Here is a 20,591-nt window from a genome sequence, read left to right on the forward strand (position 1 = left end):
TAATCATACATGTCATTTCACGTGAACAGCTCGTGGGGAAACCCGTGCCTCGTTTTCATATGTGACCTCACGGGATTCTGCTAGCATGACAGGAGAACGGATTGCCGGTGAGCATGATGTGTCTGTTTCAAACCGTTAGATTGAAAATGGTATTAAAAGAAAGTGATAATTGTGTCAGTTATCATAATTAACCCAACAAAAATGCCTTTATTCACTGAAAATGACACTTCTTTTGGTGTTCGAATAAGGAAAGTTGGCGGGTAGCCAGACCACCGTCTTCTTACAATACTCGCTCTGTTCATTGGCTCAGATTTTGCCATGAAATTTGAGCTTATGTGGTTTAATGTCAATTTTTATTGTATTAATGTTTTCACGTTTAAATTTGCCCGTATTGTTACCAGTGTAGATATCAAGGGCAAATAAATTTGATGATAATATTAGTCTAACTATACTCTGTAACTGGCTGGAAATGTTCACGTATTTGTTTAATCCATATCAATACCAACTATATATTTTTTCTCTTAGAGCCACCCAGACTCAACCTGGAGAAAAGTGTTACCCTCTTCAAACTATTATGTGAAGGCACACCTGGTGACATTCAGAATGCAGACATTGGCTTTGAATTTCAAATAAGTAAGTGAGAAGAGTCCAGTCTAACATGAAAATTCATGTGTTCACACATCTGTTTATGGTCTCCACTTTGTACTATACATGCTGATGCATGAAAGATATACTAGTGGTTGCACATAACTGTAAAATTACACGCAGGTGATTATTTTCCCTCTCACCTCCTCAAGTCCCACACTCCCGTAAAGCCAACCAGTATTCCCATCACATAGCTGTAATGCAAGATTCGTCTGTTTGTCTTCAAGTTTTGCTGTTGTGAAATAATAATCTGCGAATGAGGGAGTAATGATGGCCATCAACATAGTTCTGAATGCGAGAAGTGCATTGGGGATTGTTTCCCACCTAAAAGCAAACTTGAACAATCACTTTGGCAAAGCAACTTCCATTGCCCATTATTCTCTATGTTAGGAATGAATAGGGTCAGTTTTGTTGATGTGCAGTCACTTTAATAAAGATTTTTTCCTTTTCTGTTTCTTCAGAAACCCATGGAGGAGACTGTGGTTGTAATAGGGATTTGGAATACCAGTGGCATGACAAATTTGACATGGAGGAAGTTCTCCGAGTAGGTACCTGCCTTTGTAATAACAACACAGCAATGGAAACATCTTCAGAATTTGACGAGGATTGCTTTTACCCCTCAGCAAATTGTTGTGCAAGTTTCTTTCCTCTTCATGTAGCAACAGCTTCAAACAAACCTCTGATGGTGAAATGGCTGATTGACCGCGGTGCGGATGTAAACTGTAGAACTGCTGCATGGCAAATGACACCATTACACATCTGTGCCACACATGGCCACGTTGACTGTGCCAGGGTGCTTCTTGAAGCAGGTGCGGACTTGAACATCCTGAACAAGTCATTACACACTGCTAGTTCATGGGCCGTTTTCAACAAACAGCTTGGTGTGCTGCAGGTGCTCTTAGAAAAGTTTTGTGCTCAAGACCCTGTTGGTAACTCACCTGGACCTAAGGATTTGGTCCACATGTGCCTTGATTTGTTTATGACTGACTCTTTTGAAGAGGCATTACAGATGGTCATCAAAGCAGGTAGGTATACAGTTGGTTCTTTGGTTATATACATGTACTCATTGGATCTAACCGTAACTGCCCTGACCGTAACTGTTCATATAAAATTTTTGTTTTGGTTTCTATTGGATTCCTTTAGTATTTTGTAGAAAAGTATTATATGGGAAGCAATTGTATTGCGGAAATTCTCAGTAACTTTATTTTTACAAGAGGTGGACAGATATTTAATTAAATTCATGTATAGTTTGAATAAATATATATATTAAACAATTTTGCTTCAGGTATAAATGTAAATGTTCAGACTAATGGTAGAACGCCACTACTGCGGGCAATAGAAGAGAACAGTCTAAGGGGTGTGGAGTTATTGTTACAAAGCCCAACAATCGATGTCAATGTTGCAGGGTTTCATGGACAGATCACTCCTCTGTGTGCAGCCATAGAGATGTCCCACGGTAAGTGGAAGTAAAACCATCACATTAGATGCCCATTGTCCATAATGAATTATTTTATCAAAGTAGGTTAAAATATTGCATATCTTTTCGATTTTATTTCGATAGAATTAATAATTTAGATAAGAAGATTTCGAGTAGATAAAGTAAGCCAGTTGGTTAAAACAAAATAAAGAGATTTGTTAGTATTGTCATAGTGGGATATTAAAGTTACTGTTTACGTTTCCTTGGTTCTTGTAAGATTTAAAATCATTTTCTTCAAAACATTTTCTCTCTTTCAGCTAATATAAAGATCATAAGCATGCTTTTGGAAGCCGGGGCTGATCCTAACTTGTGTTCAGAGGGAGATAATACACCTGTTATGATTGCATCAGTGGAAAACAAACCTGACGTTGTCAAACTATTGATTGACCATGGAGGTGATGTGAACCTGGTGAATAACATGGGCTACCAGGCCTTGCACTGGGCTGCCTGGGACAACCATGTAGGAGTTATGAAAGAACTCCTGTCTGCTGGAGCTAAACCTGATTGTCAGACCAGTGACAAGAACACACCCCTTTCTCTTGCAACACACGGTGATGCCATGGCTGCATTTAACTTGCTTCTACCTCTGGGTTGTAATGTCAATAATAAAGACAAGGATTTGGACACTGCTTTGCATTATGCTGCGTACAATGGCAACTTAGAGATGGTTCAGAGTCTGATTAAACATGGTGCAGATCCCGAGATGTTAAATAATGTGGCTGCCACTCCTCTGTGGAATGCTGTTTATCAAAACCACTGGAATGTGTTTCAGTATCTCCTCAAATTAAATGTCCCTCTGGATGTGCCAAGTAGGGGTATAGACCAGCATGCACAATCATCTGATGTTGTTTATATTTACCCTCAACCTGTGACACCATTTTATGTGGCCCTTGAAACTGGCTTTTTTCCCATGGCACAATGTCTAGCTGTGGCAGGGTACAACATTACAAAGGAATATTGTATACAAACTGGAGATGTCCCAGATGCTTTATTGCACTCTCCTGAAATGATGAACTGGCTAGATCAGGCCATCTGTGAGCCCCCAAGTCTCATGTCACTGTGTAGGTATCAGATTCGCCAGGGACTTGGAAGAGAAGTCAAGGAGAAGGTACAACAGCTAGAGATACCAGTGGAACTTAAGCATCATTTGTTGCTTACTGATTTAACCAGCATTCAACTTGATTCTCCATTCACACTTTTGAAGTTGTGAATTATTTTGAACATTTGATGTCATTTGCTTTAGAATGGACAGAAAAGCTTAAAATATTGAAATTTTGTGCAAAAGCATCTACAGAGATTTTAATGTGGATTGTTTTGCATTTTAAAATCCTCATTTTTATATAGTAGATTATAAATGTTTGATCTTCAGGGATGAAATTTTTAGGCATATTTCAGATTTTTTGGGAGCCAAAAATATCATTGGCCTTGGTGTCCCCCTGGACCCCATGACTTTTTGCACTATATGGCAATCTCATCCCTTGATCTTGGTAGTCTGCATGTTTTTTTTCCTAAAAGATATTGAACCCAAAACTTGTTTGGTATCTGACATATTGCCATTGTGAAGTTTACAAATTATTTTCAAATAAACAGAATATTGTATACTAACATGCAACATTTTCAATAGTGTGTGGACAAGAAAAACTTGGATCATTTTGTAAAAATGTATGTGCAATTGCAGCATGTTAATGTGATAATTTAATATATTACATGTAGTTGCATCTTAAATTAACTATAACTAAGTGCCAAACGGAGTTCATTATTTTCAATAACAGTGTTATATGAATATAAATGTTATTCAAAATGACAAAGCCTCTCCTATTTGCCAGAATCAAAATGTCGAAGACTCATTTTTCTGTAATATTTCATCACAATAGGCTGCATTTTTAGTGTTGACAATTGTCAAAACGTATCCAGACTAAAGAATAGACTTTGATATTGTGGGTGGTGTAGGTGCTCCTGACCATGTTATGATGCACCACCTTGATTGCAAGTGTTAAGTTGGCCTCGGAGAAGAATTTTATCAGTTGTGTTATAAGAATGAACTAAATTTTTCTTGGAGGTAAAACTATTTCAATATTAACCTGTTGACTGAAGAAAATTTTACTTCTGGCCTGTTTTCAATTAATTTCAATACTGAACTTATTTTGTGTAGTAGTGGCTGATTGAATTCTGCCTCAATTTGTAATTCCCGAGCAATATCAGTCTATATATGCAATTAGGACTGCCTTGCCAGAGTCGGTTGTGTGATGAACATGAACTTTTCTAGGTAATAGGGCACTGAAGTTTTGTTTGCAAGTATGCAATAATACTGTGAATATTGCGACATTATTGCACAATGTACCCACTTCCAGGGACAGCCTTGCCATCTACTTTGCAAGTTCATTATTATGATTATCAAAACTTATCGATATGATCTGTCCCATTTGAGCTGCTTGAGCTTATCCAAGGGAAACCAAAAAAGGAACTTTTCCCTGCTACTTGGGTGACTACACCCAAAAACAAAGGGGATAACCATATTGGCAACTGTAGTCACTGTTGATTAGAACACCAAAATGTTGCGCAGTATCTTACCTGTCTCTGGAAGTGATGAAATCTCGCAAACTTAAAATTGGACTTCTGTGCCCTATTACAAGCATCATTCTCAGCTCCATAGCCTACATTGTTCATATATCAAATGTGTCAGCAACCTTTATTATAAATTTTGAAGTGTGAAGTTTCAAACCACAGATTAGCAGATTAGTTCCTTTTAAAACATGTTTATTCACATTCAGTATTCCAATTTTAATAAAATGAAATATACATAAAAATATTTTTTTCTTGTAATATTTCCATGCAACAGAAGACATGACAACAAGATTACTCTTGATCAGCTAAAATGGAATGTTAGCTATACCATTCTTGATACATGATTATTTGTGTTGAAAAAAAGGTTAAATTTGTGGATGACATTATTCTTTTTTGCAAGACTGGATGACATTTTCAAAGGCATTAATATGTATAAATATAAACAGTACAGCAGGTTCTTCAGCAAACAGCAGCTTACTTTACATGTAAAAATTACCATGAAATTTCAAAATAATCATATTCATGATAAATGTGAGAATAAATGTAATGAGCTAAATACAGTTTGCCAAAAGACAAAACCTAAAAGAGTATATAATGTAAAGAACACAACTTGAGTTTCCTTGATTGTTACAGTATTTATCACATGGTGTTTGTGGTCAGATCAAAGCTGGTTAGTTCACAACCTTATAAGGCACTTTGGAAAATTCATAGTTTGGCATTATGTACTAAGTCCAATAAATTCCTATTATCACCTTGCATGTTCAGTTTCAAGAATGAAATTGCTGCCATGTGATGACTGCAGTGACAGCAAAATAACTGACAGCACTACATTTACCAAGATCGGTTGGACCTTATAGATATTTGCATCCAGCTTTTTGGGTTTTTTGTTTTTGTTTCACGAAGCTCTTAGAAATGCTCCGATGAAGTCATTGTAACTTATTTTTCCCTTCAAGTCCTTATCATAGTATGTCATAAGGTGGTAAAATTCATTCTCGCTTAAGTTCAGGTTAAATTCTCGAAGCACTTGTCGGAACTGGGCTGGTGTAACAATTCCTAGTCCAGGTTTGTCCATCATTCGAAATGCTCTTCTCATTTCCTTCCATTCACTCACAACACTTGATTGAAGTCTTTGCATGGCTTCGAAAAAGAATGGGCTCCCTTCACCTGTGCTGACCTGAAATAAATATATAATATACCATTTAAAAGATCTGGTTCAAATGTGGCACCAATGTGTAAAGAAAAAAGAAAACTTATAACGGACGTAATGATTCTGATACCTCTGGTTTACAGTGCACATTTATTTTGAAGGTCATTCTGAAAATTTGAGTTAGAACCATTTATTTTCCAAACCATCCATGAGTCTAGTATGATATACATGTATAGATTCACCAATGCAAAGAGCATGGGAAATGCAATAAAAGAGATGACATTAAAGTTATACCATGTTTATCGATCTATGAAACTCATTCAGTTTCCACGCCATAGGATGAAACCTTATGTTATACAATGCCTGTAAACAACATTGGCTCTGTTTTGATCACTTCCACTGCAATAATAACATCCATACTACAAACCACAGTATAAATGAGAAACAGTAAAGGGAACCAATTGAAGGAAATATGGGCTCACAACGAACAAAAATGACAAACATGCAGAATTCATCCGTGAAAATAAAGGCAACAGGATCAATACAGACAGGACTTCAGAAAACGTGTCTTAAAATCTTTTTTAGCACAGACAAAGTTAAGAAAAAGTGTCAATTCAAATAATTCCACAGTGCATGCATTAGTGGCTTCTTGCCTCATCTTTGTGTTTAGTCTTCCATAGAATGTCTTGTACTAGAGCTTCCAGTGTCATGGTTCTCTCCATTTCAAATTTGTAAGAATCAGTTTTACTTCTTCTATGCCTTTTACGAGTGCGTGATGATCTAGCACTCATGGTTACATCAAGTGCATCACTGACACCATTCTCTTTATTGTCATCATCTTCCTCATCAATTTTTTCCTATACACACATGACGCACAAAGGAATACTGTCATTTATTTAATATTTCCTAGCACTTTACAGATACAGTATATTTGCTATACTTGCATTTAGTGACTTGGTTCAAAATATTGCAAAATGGATAATTTCACTTTATAGGGCCACACATTTTAGAATGTGCATGGTTTGTATCTGAAGACTTCAATAAACATCATAAGACAGAGTCAATAGGTTACACATACAAACTGAAGATGTCTACAAGAAATAAACAGTAATTTATTTATTTATTGTTTTTATAATTTTTCATATTAGGAGACATACCAGTGGGTAATTATAAAAAAAAAAAAAAAACGAAGCAAAAAAAAAAAAAAAAAATTATTCATCAAATTGAACTACTATTGACAAAAATTGATTCTGTCATATTAAACAGCCTATATCTACCTACCTGCACTTTGGGTTCCTGCAGCTTCTTTCTTCCAAAACCCTTGTCTGCTGCTCTGCTCAGGACAAAATGGCGCAGGAAATGAACATATGAAAAACGGCCATTTTCTTTTAGGTCATACTTGATCATTAATTGGTCAAACTCATAAGGAGCCATTTCAACTCCAAGTTTGTCAAATATATCTGAAATTGGAAAAAAGACTCCATTAAAATCTTTATGTTCACTGATTATTTCACTGTGAAATGGATTCAAGTTTTGCAAACTAATAGTGATAAATATTTTCACTACTTGGCATTGGTGCTATATACTGTACGTAGGTTTGTGTGTAATTATAACATTCAATTGCAGTAACTGCAATACCACTGACTTACCAAAATTTCATATAACCAAACTACATGTGTATTACACTTCGAGTATTTCAGATATTTTCAAACAGTTCACCAACTTAAAAAAAAACTTCTACATGCCGAACACCATTTTAAGTAGCCAATGGTATTGTAATGTATACCTTTGATATCTTGCATTTCCACAGTCCCAGTATTCTCCTGATCACACAGTCTACACAGCCTCTGTATGTCCTTCCATGTACGGTGAATGTGGTCCCTAAGCTTGTTCTCAATGTGTTCTGCATTGACTAGAGGTGTATAGTGCCCACCACCCTGACCGGACTGCCTGGACCCGACTCTTGATCCTGCTCTGGACCCTGCTGGGGTGCCCATTAGCTCAGACTGTCAAGAATATTTAGAAATATAGATTTATAATTTATGGGAATTAAAGTAGAAATGTGTACCCAAATATGAAATATTCCTCCACTAGAAATTGTGGGAATTTGTTTGTATATAACAACTGAAAATAATGCAAGAACTACAGTGTAAAACTCAGTAGAATATAGAGAAACATTTGGAACAAGATTACACTGTGAGAAGCATAAACAAGCCACACAAATAAGTTTTCCCTTGACAGTGCTATTAACAACACATTTCTTTCTTCATCTTTTTATGTAACATCTGGACTCTTTTTGTTATTGTGTTTACAAAACATGGATGTCCACAAAAGCATATCATATTACCAGTGGGCAAGCAAAACTACCCATTGTAATTGATCAAAACAGGCTACAGTTACACTACAGCTGTTACTTAAATCTCCAAGTTAAAAAGTATACCAAACAGAGAGGTTTTACATATCTACATGAACATGATTATCAAGTTTCTCCTCAATCATTAAGAATGAAAAACAATCTTACCCTAGCTACAGATCCCGATCTCAGAGAGAGTGGTGTTTCAGACCTGCGGCCTCCAGGTGAAGCCCCAAGCTCAGAGCGGGAGCGAGATGGAGGTCTTGGCGATGTACTGTTGCTGTATCGCTTCAAGAAGTCGCGATATTCCAGGTTGCCGAACTCATTGATCTTCAGAGTGTCCCACAAGTTCTCAAACTTGAATAAAAATTTGAAAATGATTAAAATTAATTTGTTCAGCCTGTACATTTTAATATTCATTGGCACCAGTAAGACTTCTTTCATGATAGTCTTTTTTGAAACAGTTATCTATAGAGAGAGGCGGACATAAAAATATAAATTACAAATTGTAATGTTAAAAATATGTTGCTTGATTGCTGTGAAGATCAATTAAGTATTACTGTTACATATTAGTATGTAGTGAAAATATTTTACGAGCAAAATATCTGCAGTACATCACATAAGATGTACAGGTAAGTACTATGACAGCTAGGTATAGTACCTGATCATTGGAAAGCCTAAATGAATTCCTATTCAGCACATTTCTGAAATCCTCTTTGGAGACCACTCCTATTTTGGCATAGTCAATCTCAGCAAATGCTCTGGCCATCTGGTAAAAATGGGTGGTGACATTTTCCCGAAGTGCAGCATGAATCTCTTCCATACCCACAGACTGCTGTGGTGTTCTTCCTCTCATCATGTTTCTTTGAAGAGTTTCTAGCCATTGCTCAGATTCCTGCAATGACAGTAAACAAATGAATGTAATTATTTAATACATAAAGTTGAATTATTCAATACATATTATTTTAATAATTATGTATATTTTCAAGTGTAATTATGACCAGCAAATGCTTCTCTTGATATTTAACTGGAGATCCATCCCTTGTCCAGTTTGTTTACTCTCTAAAAGTCAACTAGCTATTAAAAACAAAGACAATAAATAAATAAATACAATCAAAACAAAATTAATCTGAAAAGGCCCCCTTCAAATTACCTGTTGTGTATCTTGCTTGAAATAATCCATGAAATCTGGGTAAGACACAGTATTATCTCCCTGAGCACTCATCCTGCTCATGAGATGCCGGTACTGTGCATCTGTCATCTTGAAGCAGAAATTATCCAACACACGGCGGAAATCTGCTGTGCCAATAACCCCTGTTTTGTCTTTATCGAAGGCAGTAAATGCCTGCAGTAAAATAAGAGAAACATGGCTGCATGAGAATTAGTCAGTAAAGTCTGTTCCGATATGGTACATGTGCAACTAACTGTTTGTCATAAATGGCCTGCTGTACTAGTATGCTCTTTTGTAACTGTAATTAAGTCTAAAGCAGAGAATGAAAGTATTCTGATCTACCCAGTATCACATTTAAAATAATATCAAACAAGTCTTTCAATCATATGGTAGTACACACTAAGGCAAAATAGACCATGATTTCTATTGTACTTACAGATATGAGAACTTCAAAGTTATTGCTGATTTTATCACGAATTTTCTTTTCTGCAGAAGTGGGATTCAAATCTTCATATTCCTCTAACTGAACATCTGTTCTGTGACCGTAGCTGGATTTTCTGCCGTCTTCAAATGCCTTCAAAAACTGCTCATAATTTATCCTGCTGTTGGTAGCTACTAGCCCGATCCTGAAGAATATTTAGGTTACACGCTTAACTGTACAAGCTTTCTATTCTGTTTACATCCACTCCATAGCAACGACCTCTGGCTACACTCCTAATGTTTATTCAAGGTCACAGACTGCCTTTATCAACACTCAGCTCTTTAACAAATATTTAATCAAAGTGGATATTACATGGTTGACATGATTTCAATTGAACCAGTGAAAAGAGTCGATTCTCCTCACATTATACTGATGTTTAACTGGAGTAGTTTCCCAATAAACTTTGATCCTGTCCTGACAAATTGCTTTTTCATGCATAACTATTTAGCACAAAATGTGGCCAATAATAGCTTTTCTTATAAGCCAAACAATGGAGTATTATTCAACCTTAGGTGACCTCAGGACACATGATATGGCTAAATATGATTTGTCTCCAACAAACATATTTACTTCATTAACATTTCTCAAAAATAAAAACATTTAGGTGAGCATCATATATGCAGGTACATGTATGTTAATCTGACACAATACAAAAGAAACAATCGGATTAAAAAAAATCTCAGAACATTATTATGAGATGTGCATAATTGACTGTCTGTCAGGCAGATGCATTTTATTGCATTTACATGTAGGGAAACTGTCCGTGCTATTCTTTTAATGATAATAAACATATAAAGAGATTAGACAGAAAAAATTATATTTAGAAATTTGATGTAAGTACTTGTGTATATAAAACCACTTTTCGTCAACTTCTTTAAAAGTAAATATATATATATGTAGTTTCTATATGTATTTACATATTTTTTTTTTTACTTTGCAAATCATTTTATCTCCATTTCATTTTTTTTCTTGTTGTTTTTCATAAAAAATGTTTAGAAAAAATAATTTTTGAACATTTTATCGGTAAGAAAAAAATGGATTCAAGTTATTAAAATTTACTCATTATGTTTTCATATGCCATGTTTTGCAAGCATTTAACAACTATGTCAACATTTCTATCTACAAACCATATCATATCAGAAAGATACATGTAAAAAAAAAAAAACATTTACTAAATTGTACAATACTTCACATATAAACCTTCTTAAAAATAATCAGTGGGATTAGAGATCAAAGACGGAAGCTTTTGTTCAGCCCATATAAAATGATACTCAAATAAGTGATCTGAAAAATGTTTTTGCATTTAGTGCTTTGAAGCTGCAGTTTGCATTTAGGAAAAATATCAAAGATGACATGAAAATCCCTTTACATGAAGTATTTTTCACTAATAACCCATCCCATGCACCTTTAAATTAAGTACAATTTGTTGACTTGAAAAAATCTTCATTTAATATACCCATTATTCTGTATGTTAACTACATGTATATTAACTAGTCAAAATATAATACACTTACTTATCTAAAAGCTGGTAGAACTGGTCATCATTCAGGAAGTAATTCAGGTCCACCAGTACTTTCTGTATTTCACTGACAGACAAGGATCCTTTTTTCTTGGTATCATACTTTTTAAAGGCAGCATACATGTTGTCATATTGGTCACGGAAACGATCCCTAAATGATGAATTGAAACATCAATAAATGCATGTTCATATATTGATGTGAACTTTATCAAAATATACCATGCATAATACTTTAATAGATATACATCAAAAATGAAAAATGAGAATGAAAAGCATGATTAATATTTCAATTATTACAAAATAGAATTTTATTTAGAAAGTGTCCATTAGTAAGGCAAAATATTATTTAAAAAATTATTTTATGAATATTTACCTTGCTTGATATTTTAATATTTAAAAACTTTGATATAAAATAACCATATTATGTATTTAAAAAAGGTGTCTCCCGCAATTTTCATCTTGATCAAGAATACAGTGATTGCAATGATTTATGCAAAACAACCCACCTTAATTCTCTTTCCACTTCATTCACAGACATCACAGCCGTCCTCTCTGCCTGGTGCTGCGTGATCCTCTCATGTTTTGCTTGCTGCTGTTGATGGTGCAGGTCCAGAGCTTTGTAGCTGTTGTCAACTATCTTTCTGCTGGTCCCACCCATGTCCCCAGGGGCAAACTCAGCTGCTCCCAGTTTCTGCAGGAAGTCTTGATGGGTAACATATCCTTTACCTTCACTGTCATATCTTGCCCAGAGCTTCTTAAACTCTTCTTTCTCCATGTGAAGAATAAACCTGGCCAATGTTGAGCGAAGCTCCTTCTTTGTTATTATGCCATTTCCATTTTTATCCATTGAGCAAAATGCCTATAGCAAGGAAAAAAAGAAATAATTACGTGCTGCTGAACTGCTTGTATATTGTCTTGATTAATAGAGGGGCAAAGGCTTCAGCACATCAGAAAAATTTTCAAACTGATTCTTAAATATATATAAAATTTGTTTTGAGGTCACATATTTTGTTTATCTGAAGTTAAATGATATGTCATTTTTCATGGCATTATTTCATGCATCTTTAGTATGATGATAATTATTAAGAGGATCCATCCCTTTTAAAGATTCAAAATCACATAAAATCTGAATCCAACATCCAACACTCACCGTGGAAAGGTCTTTCCACTGAGCATGAACTTTTTGAGCTAAAATATCATGCACTGTATCTGCTTGGAGGAGTTCTGGGTAATATGTATCATTGAACCTAAAAAGTAAATGAAATAATTCCCAATACATGTTGCTGAAAGCAGATAAATGCATAACTGAACTATCTGGTCTGGTGAGAGTTTTCTCCTTTCATTTTTTAAAAATATCCTACTACTGATACATGTAGAATAAAGAATGCATCAGATGTTCCAATAAAATGAAACCACCTTTAAAAAAGTGTTAAACAAGTGTTACTAAATTTCCTAATGTCAGTTACCTGTGATCCGAATTGAGCCATTTGTGTCCTTCAGGTGTGTCTCTAATCTCAAAGGCATCCAGGAAATCCCGGTAACTTAATTTGGTCTGTTTGGTGAATCCCAATCTTTGACATAATCTCTCAAACTCTTTGTCTGGCATGATGAACATAAAAGCATCTAGCAGACGACGGAAATTTGCTTTTGTTAAAAGGCCATTATGATCATCATCAAACTTGTAAAACGCACCCCTAAGGTCCTGTAAAGCAGAAGGAATATATCAGTTATTCTCAATATAAATAGTTGCAACAAGAATATCAAGATATACAATAGTGCATCTTCCATAAAAAATGCTGAATATTAATCCAAATAATCATTATGTACTACAATGAATGATGAACTTGTTATATTCAAAATGATTTTTTCATCATTTGAGCTAATAATAATGATGCACTAACATGTATTTGTATAAACAATATCATTAAGTTGAATATATATGGTACTAGTATATAATATTATATATAAATAAATGATTTTCAAAACCATATATGATACTCACGGCAAAGTTTTCCCTAAGTTTACCGAGAAACTTTGCTTCTACTTGTTCAGCAGTCATTCCCACTTCATCTCCCCTGATGGGGTTCACCCTGTGGTTAGGCTGATGGACATTGCCAGGGGATGCATCACCAATCCTGGGGTCCTCAAATGCCATTACAAAGTCTGTGTATGAAAGGTGCCCCTTGTAAAACCCAAGCTTTTCTGTCAAATTCTTGAAACATTCATCTGACATGACCATGCCGAAGCTGCTAAGAACCTGTAAGAATTTAAAAAATAACCACTCAATTTAATCAAAAAGGAATACTGACCATTTATAGCGTACTAAAATATATTTCTATCTTCAATGAACTGTAAGCAGTTTTTCTCAAAAAATTTAAGTCATAAAATTATTTGGTATCTTCATAAAATTATCAATTTTTGTAAGTCAATAGAATTTACATGTGAAATACAATGTAAATGCATTATTTGTAATCACTTACCTCCCTGAAAGACTTCTTTGAAATTTTGCCTTTGCCCTTTTTATCAAATGATAAAAAGGAGCGTCTAATTTCTTGATTGTGTTGAGCCATTCTGTCTTTCAGCCTCACAATCACCTCTTCAGGAGTCATGGCATTTGTTCTATCTAGGTTTGCCTTGTTTTCAAGTGCTTGTCTACAAAACAAAACAAATTAAAAAAAAGCCCCAGTATTAGAGAATCCTTTTCTAACAAATTAATAGTTTTAATCTAAAAATCATCTGCGCTCCTTTAAATTCTTTTTGATGTTTTACCTTAGGGTTGATGTGATAACCATTTTATCATTTTTCCTTTGATCTTATGTAAAATCACGTTTATGAGAAGTAATATGCAACTTCCCTTTTCTGTGTAATCTTTCAAAGTATTTCACGTACAGAGTGCATTGTTATTTGAGCCAAGGAGTTATAACAGAAGGAGATTACACGCGTGGGGGCGGAGCCCGTATTACGGTCTCTCATTGGTCGGAATGAATAGAACCCAGAGAACAATGGATGCCTATCTCTGTTACGCTTAATTGCTACTCTCGTTTAAATCTCGTTTGTTAGTATCTGTGCCTTCGTCTGTTGATTTTTGAGGACAGAAACAGAAACGGAGTCCCAAGTTTCTAAAAAATGAGAGAAATACAGAATTTATATGATATTACGTTGGACAAGGTTTTCAAAAAACAGGTAAGTGCTTTAAAATGCATAACTACACGAAATAGGAAGATAAATTGCAACTTTTATGTCGTAGGGTCTCACTGTGTAAGTGCCCAGCTTCACGTTGATCTCGCGAGGTGGTGTGTGGAGAATAAATATTGCACGAAAAATATTTCCCACTCATAACAAGTGCCTATAAATATAGTATCAGATGAAGAAAGTTTGGTCTTTATACAGTTGCAATTGTTAAGTAATTTGTGGCAATAGCAAAGAATAAAACTTAGGTGCACTTTCAGTAGCCGAATAACAAGCAGATGCTTAAGCCGCCATCTTGTTAATATTTCGAAAAAAAAAATTACTCCAAAAGACATTTTCCTCCTACTTTTTGAAACTTGTGTCACATGACAGTCATAAAATTTAACTAATTGTTATGTGTGCAACACACTTGCTTGAGCAGTATTGTTTTTTTTTTGCGATTTTACATGTGGTCTAGCTTGGATACGACAATTGACAATTTTCATGAGTTCCGATCAAAAAGTGTTACGCTTGTTATGGCCAAAAGCCTTACCGCTTTTTGTACTTTTCAAATGCAAGATTATAAAAAAATTTGGTGTGTTTAGATTCTTGAACATCTTGGTCGTGGCGTGGTATATATTGCATGGATACTGCTCCAATATTTCTTGAAAAAAATAACCCGATTTGTTCAGAATACCAATTTTTTACTCTAGTGTTATGGGTAAATGTACCATTTTGGCCTTTACCTTTTTCATGTCTAAATCTAAAAAGACTTATCATGACAGTTGGTCATCATTTTTCTTCTCACCATGGTGGGTGGCTTTGGAGTGGTAACTTTGTTGTTAAAGTAAAGTGCTCAGTTTTTTTGACTGGAAAATTTTGCCTCCACCCAGCATTTTCCATCATGGCGGTCTAACAGGAAGTTTGACTTCACAGTGTCTTTGGTATAGTTATTTTTAACTTATTTAGTCTTCTTTTTACATATATATGTTTTAATTCATATTAAACCTTTGAAAAAAGAACACACATGAATCCTGGTGCTTCTTAATTTAAAGTCTTAAGGTTTTAAGTTCACCTAGGCTCCACCAATTACTTTACCTGTTATCTCACTACACATCTCTCTTTGAGTCGAGGTGTGTAAGACACACTTTATTGTGTAAGACACCTCTGTAATTAAGGGGTACTTGCTTCTCTACTTAAATTATACTTCACTACTTTGGCATGTTAGGTGGCAAGCTTGGATGTTTCAGTTCATTTTAAGAAAGAAGCTTTGCCTTGGTGGTTACAAAAGAATAGAACTCTATTAAGGTTTATTCATTACTTGAAATTAAATATTTCATCTTGTAGTGTTGAAACAGAAATTCTCTCAAAATTGATAATGAATTTGACATGCATATCTTAACACTACTCAAGTTTTTTTTTCTATTATAGATATGGGAGAAGGCTGCATTGAATATATGAATTATGGTCAGGCTGGAAAAAATTAAAATATGTCAATGAAAAAAGGAGGTCAGTGTGTCTGGGGTAAGTTACTTTTGTCATAATGCCTAAGATGCATTAAACATTCACTAACAACAGTACCCTTTTTAATTTTTTTTTCAAAATACAACAACCTTGGGCATTTTCCTTTTAGCAACCAGCCTCTCTGAAATCCCCTTTTTGTCCTGTCAGAAGAGTAGGGACCAGGGCGGATTTAAATAATTTCTTGTAATAAGTACAATTTCTTTCAATTTCTTGGGGTTATTAGCTTGTGATCATGAATCTTGATGTTCTATATGAATTTAGTTGTAAATTGTTCATTTATGTGGTGAACATTATTTCAGTCAAGTCATAACAAGACACATTAAACTTCACTGCATAATTCCATAATGTCTACATGGATACTAGTAGTTCATAATGCTATTATTATGTTTTTTTTTCTAACCTACAGGTTTCTCTCTTTTCTGAGTGGCATGGCATTAGCAAGGCAGAAGAAAAGGCCCTGAAGAAATTCTCACTTGAGTTGTCCTTTTTGGAGAAGAAACTGGATAAGACTGGCCAACAGAGATTGCATTAAATTAATAGTGCTCCTTTATGACATTTTAAAATATTTTCAGTCACCTAACTGACTCTATACATTGCAAAAGTGGACATAAATTTTATGTTACTGTTACGTGGAAAAAAATTCAAAACCTATATATAAATTGTTGATTGCCAGTGAAATTTCTGTTTCAGTGAAATTTCTTTAAAGCAGTCACTTACTGCTTACTTACCAGTTAATTTTTTCAGCTGTTACATTTTATAAATGTTCTTACTAAGTGTTGTCTTGATCTATAATAACCTTTTGAAAATCCCATGTTTTTCATCCTATTTGTAAGAATTAACCACTTTATCTTCTAGGATTTTTTATTTCATTCGGCCCATTAGATTCTCAGACCTTGCTGGCCTGTAAGTGGAATAGTATCTGGCACAGACTGGTATCAGCAAGTCAGATAAAAAAGAATATAATTATTTCTATTTGCACGGTTGAAAAAAATGCCATCATAGACTGCATAAAACTGGAAAACTGTAGCAACTTAATCATTCTTTATGACTTCATTTATTACTGCTTATGTGTAAAATTTTTGTTTTTGTTCTTCTATTGATATAATAAAATGGTTTTACTCACAGATTCTACTTTCATGAGTATAGAGTGCTTGCATGAGTATAGAGTTGACTTAAAAGATATTTTAAGTTAATATAGTAAATAATAGTTTGAAATTCAATATTCTCATCTTTATTTGTTTCACTTTAAAGAGCTCAGTGAATACTAAAATTTCTGATATATTTTGTACATAAATATATTTCTGAATGAATAAAAATTATTCTTAATGTATAGCACTGTGCACTTGTTTACCGACAAATATGAACAGTGTTAGTACGTGTCAAATAATCCTGAAAAAAAGGGAAATTTCCAAGATAAAGAAATTTATAACGAGTATTCAGTAAACTGACGTGTCGTGGCATTGCCTCAACCTTGGATTAAAATTTTAATTAAATGCATTATAATATTAAAATTATACCGAGTGAGAGAAAAAATACTTTAAGAAATTTAAAACCAGACACAAAGCGTAGGCACTGTCACAATGTATATGTTTATGGGACCCAAGGGCAGGAGGGTCCAAACGTTAATGTATTAATATTATGTCCTTTGGCAGTGAGGACAGACGTTCACTTGAACGTCATTTTCACAAACCACAGTTGGGACATTTTCTTTTGACTTCTCCTTCGTGATTTTTCACCGGGTTGTGCCATAAAAAAGCCATCTATCACCGACTAAAAAAAGCTCATGGCGACCATCCTCAGTCACCACCTTATAATCGCTTTCTATGATATCGTTCCCTTCCAGCACATCGTCCAAATAATTACCTGTGAAAAAAATCGTCAGCATACAGCGGCGCTTTGACATTACTGATCTCGAATTCTAACGTGAAATAACGCATATGAAATTTATCTCCAAGCTGAGGAGAGCGACGCAGACGAAACCTTGAGACCGGAGGCCCCCGGTAGCTAGCTCCGCCCACCGTAACAGACATCGGACAATAGAAAGGCTTGCGTGTAATCTCCTTCTGTTATAACTCCTTGTTTGAGCAGACATGTACATGTATCAATAGTTTACATACCTTTCCTGCAGGTCAGTTGCACGCCTGAGTTCCTCCTGCTTACTGCCCTCAGTGATTTGAGTGCTGAGTCCCACAACATCCCCTGGCTTCACATCAACACCCAAACGGATCATGAACTCAACATAGTTCACCTTGTCATTGGCATGGCTCTCACACCTACTCAGCATGCTACAGAAATAGAGAAATTACAATATTAATTACAACATATCCTCTGTCTTCACACATTTATTGTATCACTGAGCACAATTTCCACCTAACACTGACTTATGTCTAGGATCAAGAATAAAAAAAATTAAGGTCTAGCAAAAAAGCATAGCGTTTAGACGTAGCTGTGCAATTAACCATTATTTGACTCACAGTACTTTTGATCCTTCAGGTACATACTGCAATTTACAATCTCATTTATTTTCAAAAGTGAAAATCTAATATATATCATTTCTTGCTTAAGATAAAGTTACCATACTTACTTTGCAAAATGTTCCTCTGACACAGGCAAACAGAACTTGTCCAAAATCCTGCGAAGTTGTCCATCTTGTATCATACCATCTCCCCTCTCATCATACGCAACCAGTGCCACAGAGATAGGACGCCAGTTGTCTGTGGCCTTGTCACGCAGGATCTCCTCCACCTAAAGAAAATAATACACACATATAGTACATGAAAGTGCAACATAGCAGGTTGAATGCACAGTATATCCATGTACATGTATGGTACATGTCTGCCTCTGATGTACATGTACTCGCGGATATATAAAGCCTGAAAGTGCTAGTGAAAGTAACTCTTCTACAATTAAGTCTACAGAAAAATGTAAAAACCTGAGACCTAAATGCAAAAGGGCAAGTATTGGTAGTAAATATGGTGCACTGTATGATGAGTTTGAAATGGAGGCTTCATTTACAGTATGTGTAAGCATGAACAGATACACCCTTTTTGAATAATGTGCACCAAGGGCAAAAAGGAAAAAGAAAAAACTTACTGTTTCCCAAGCCAATATTGTAGGTCTAGGATGGTTGTTGAATCTGTGAACAGAATTTAGCCATTTGTGACCCTCCTGCAAAAGTCAACAAAATAATAATAATAATAATAATAATAATAATAATAATATAAATAAATAAATAAGAAATAATAAGAAGGTTCAGAAATTGTTTTTTCTTACAGTTAGTGATAAATGACTTCCCTTAAGAGCACACCACAAAAACCATTTTAACTTGAATCATTTGTAATTATGTGACATGTATTTAATTTATTAAATCCATGCAAACACAAAAAATGATGATAAATTGTTAATCTATGTTAAGTTGCCTTTACTTACCTTAGTTTCTCTTGGTTCGAATAACTGTAGGAATTTTAGATATGAGATGTAGTTAGTTTTGTTGGGGTCAAGTCTATCACACATCAGTTGGAACTCATCGTTGCTCAACTTGATTTTGAAATTCTTGATAATTTTTTTGAACTCCTTTCTTGTTATTCTGCCATCACGATTCTAAAACATAATGATAAACATAATGATTAATCAACAATCCAATATCTTTTCAGGGTATAAAACATAATTTCTTAGCAATTAGATTAAATGCGCCCCCCCCCCCCCCCAATTTTTTTTTACTTCTTTTCAAGTTGGTAATTAATTATTTTCTTTTTACTTAATAGCTGACTCTTTTAATATTTTTACTCTTGTCCTTATTTCACTGTTAATATTAGTATTTACCTGATCAATTTGCAAAAATGCATTCTTAAAGCTGCTGTAACCATTTTCAATCTTGTTACGAAGAAGAGATAAGATTCCATCAGCATCCATCGTTTCTTTAGTTTCACGAATTGGGAAGTACCTTTAAAAGATGCAATCAGCTGTCATAAGACAAGTTTTTCTAAGAATTTTTGCTGTGTTTGTTGAAGTCTCAACTGAAATAGCATATGCACACATGTTCAGAATAAATGTATGTTTCATTAAGGACTAAACCTACAATACAATAGTTTATTTAACTTGTTAATAAAAGAACTACAGGCAGTCTCTCTCTCTTAAAAAATGTGCCTACCAATTTTGAATAACCCTGTATGGCACTTACTTATGATTTACTCTCATTGGCACAGTTTGTCCATTGCCAGAGCCCTGAGGATCTTGAAACTTGTCCAAAAACCACTCCCACTGAATTTTACCTGAAGCCTTGACAAGACACCTGAATAAAAGAATAATTGCACACAATTAAAGACAATGAAAAATGAGCTTTCAACTGCACACTGTTTTTAGTATTCACATATTTCTAACTTCACAACTGTATAACTGTCTTTAGGCCTATAATTTTTAATAATTATTCACATCAAATTTCTGAATAGAACCAAATAAACAAACTCTTTACCTTCAAAACATTGTGTAGGCATCTTTAAAATAATAGATTCTATACTTAGCATGACAAGTCTGAACAACAT

General features: G+C 34.6%; 2 protein-coding genes and 1 long non-coding RNA gene across 4 annotated transcripts in view; 2 read left to right on the forward strand and 1 right to left on the reverse strand.

Annotated features, from left to right (window-relative positions):
* On the forward strand, window positions 1–4,929 carry LOC106175519 (uncharacterized). The gene is made up of 5 exons (XM_013557567.3): window positions 1–107; window positions 526–633; window positions 1,107–1,670; window positions 1,931–2,101; window positions 2,380–4,929. The coding sequence occupies exons 1-5, from the start codon at window positions 86–88 to the stop codon at window positions 3,330–3,332; spliced, it is 1,818 nt and encodes a 605-aa protein (XP_013413021.2). The 5' UTR covers window positions 1–85; the 3' UTR covers window positions 3,333–4,929.
* Window positions 4,863–20,591, reverse strand: part of LOC106175504 (EF-hand calcium-binding domain-containing protein 6) — a 25,231-nt gene continuing 9,502 nt past the window's right edge. The window contains exons 12-31 of one of the 2 annotated variants that reach the window (XM_086999638.1): window positions 20,231–20,341; window positions 19,873–19,993; window positions 19,480–19,650; window positions 19,144–19,218; window positions 18,635–18,795; window positions 18,168–18,335; window positions 13,839–14,010; window positions 13,361–13,615; window positions 12,825–13,060; window positions 12,509–12,605; window positions 11,865–12,217; window positions 11,354–11,509; window positions 9,795–9,984; window positions 9,341–9,532; window positions 8,849–9,082; window positions 8,356–8,544; window positions 7,621–7,840; window positions 7,116–7,294; window positions 6,488–6,691; window positions 4,863–5,861 (exon numbers count right to left, since the gene is read on the reverse strand). In XM_086999638.1, the coding sequence (XP_086855764.1) occupies window positions 5,583–5,861; window positions 6,488–6,691; window positions 7,116–7,294; window positions 7,621–7,840; window positions 8,356–8,544; window positions 8,849–9,082; window positions 9,341–9,532; window positions 9,795–9,984; window positions 11,354–11,509; window positions 11,865–12,217; window positions 12,509–12,605; window positions 12,825–13,060; window positions 13,361–13,615; window positions 13,839–14,010; window positions 18,168–18,335; window positions 18,635–18,795; window positions 19,144–19,218; window positions 19,480–19,650; window positions 19,873–19,993; window positions 20,231–20,341 (3,763 nt within the window). In that variant the 3' untranslated portion in view covers window positions 4,863–5,582. The remainder of the gene's footprint in view (window positions 5,862–6,487; window positions 6,692–7,115; window positions 7,295–7,620; window positions 7,841–8,355; window positions 8,545–8,848; window positions 9,083–9,340; window positions 9,533–9,794; window positions 9,985–11,353; window positions 11,510–11,864; window positions 12,218–12,508; window positions 12,606–12,824; window positions 13,061–13,360; window positions 13,616–13,838; window positions 14,011–18,167; window positions 18,336–18,634; window positions 18,796–19,143; window positions 19,219–19,479; window positions 19,651–19,872; window positions 19,994–20,230; window positions 20,342–20,591) is intronic. The other variant, XM_024074172.2, reaches the window with a different exon arrangement.
* Window positions 14,289–17,380, forward strand: LOC147763979 (uncharacterized). The gene is made up of 3 exons (XR_015331835.1): window positions 14,289–14,541; window positions 15,958–16,050; window positions 16,457–17,380. It is a non-coding gene; the product is annotated as an uncharacterized LOC147763979 (long non-coding RNA).

This window comes from Lingula anatina, chromosome 1 (genome assembly GCF_051362555.1).
Source record: "Lingula anatina isolate TDL-2025a chromosome 1, LinAna3.0, whole genome shotgun sequence".
NCBI classification, from domain to species: Eukaryota; Metazoa; Brachiopoda; class Lingulata; order Lingulida; family Lingulidae; genus Lingula; species Lingula anatina.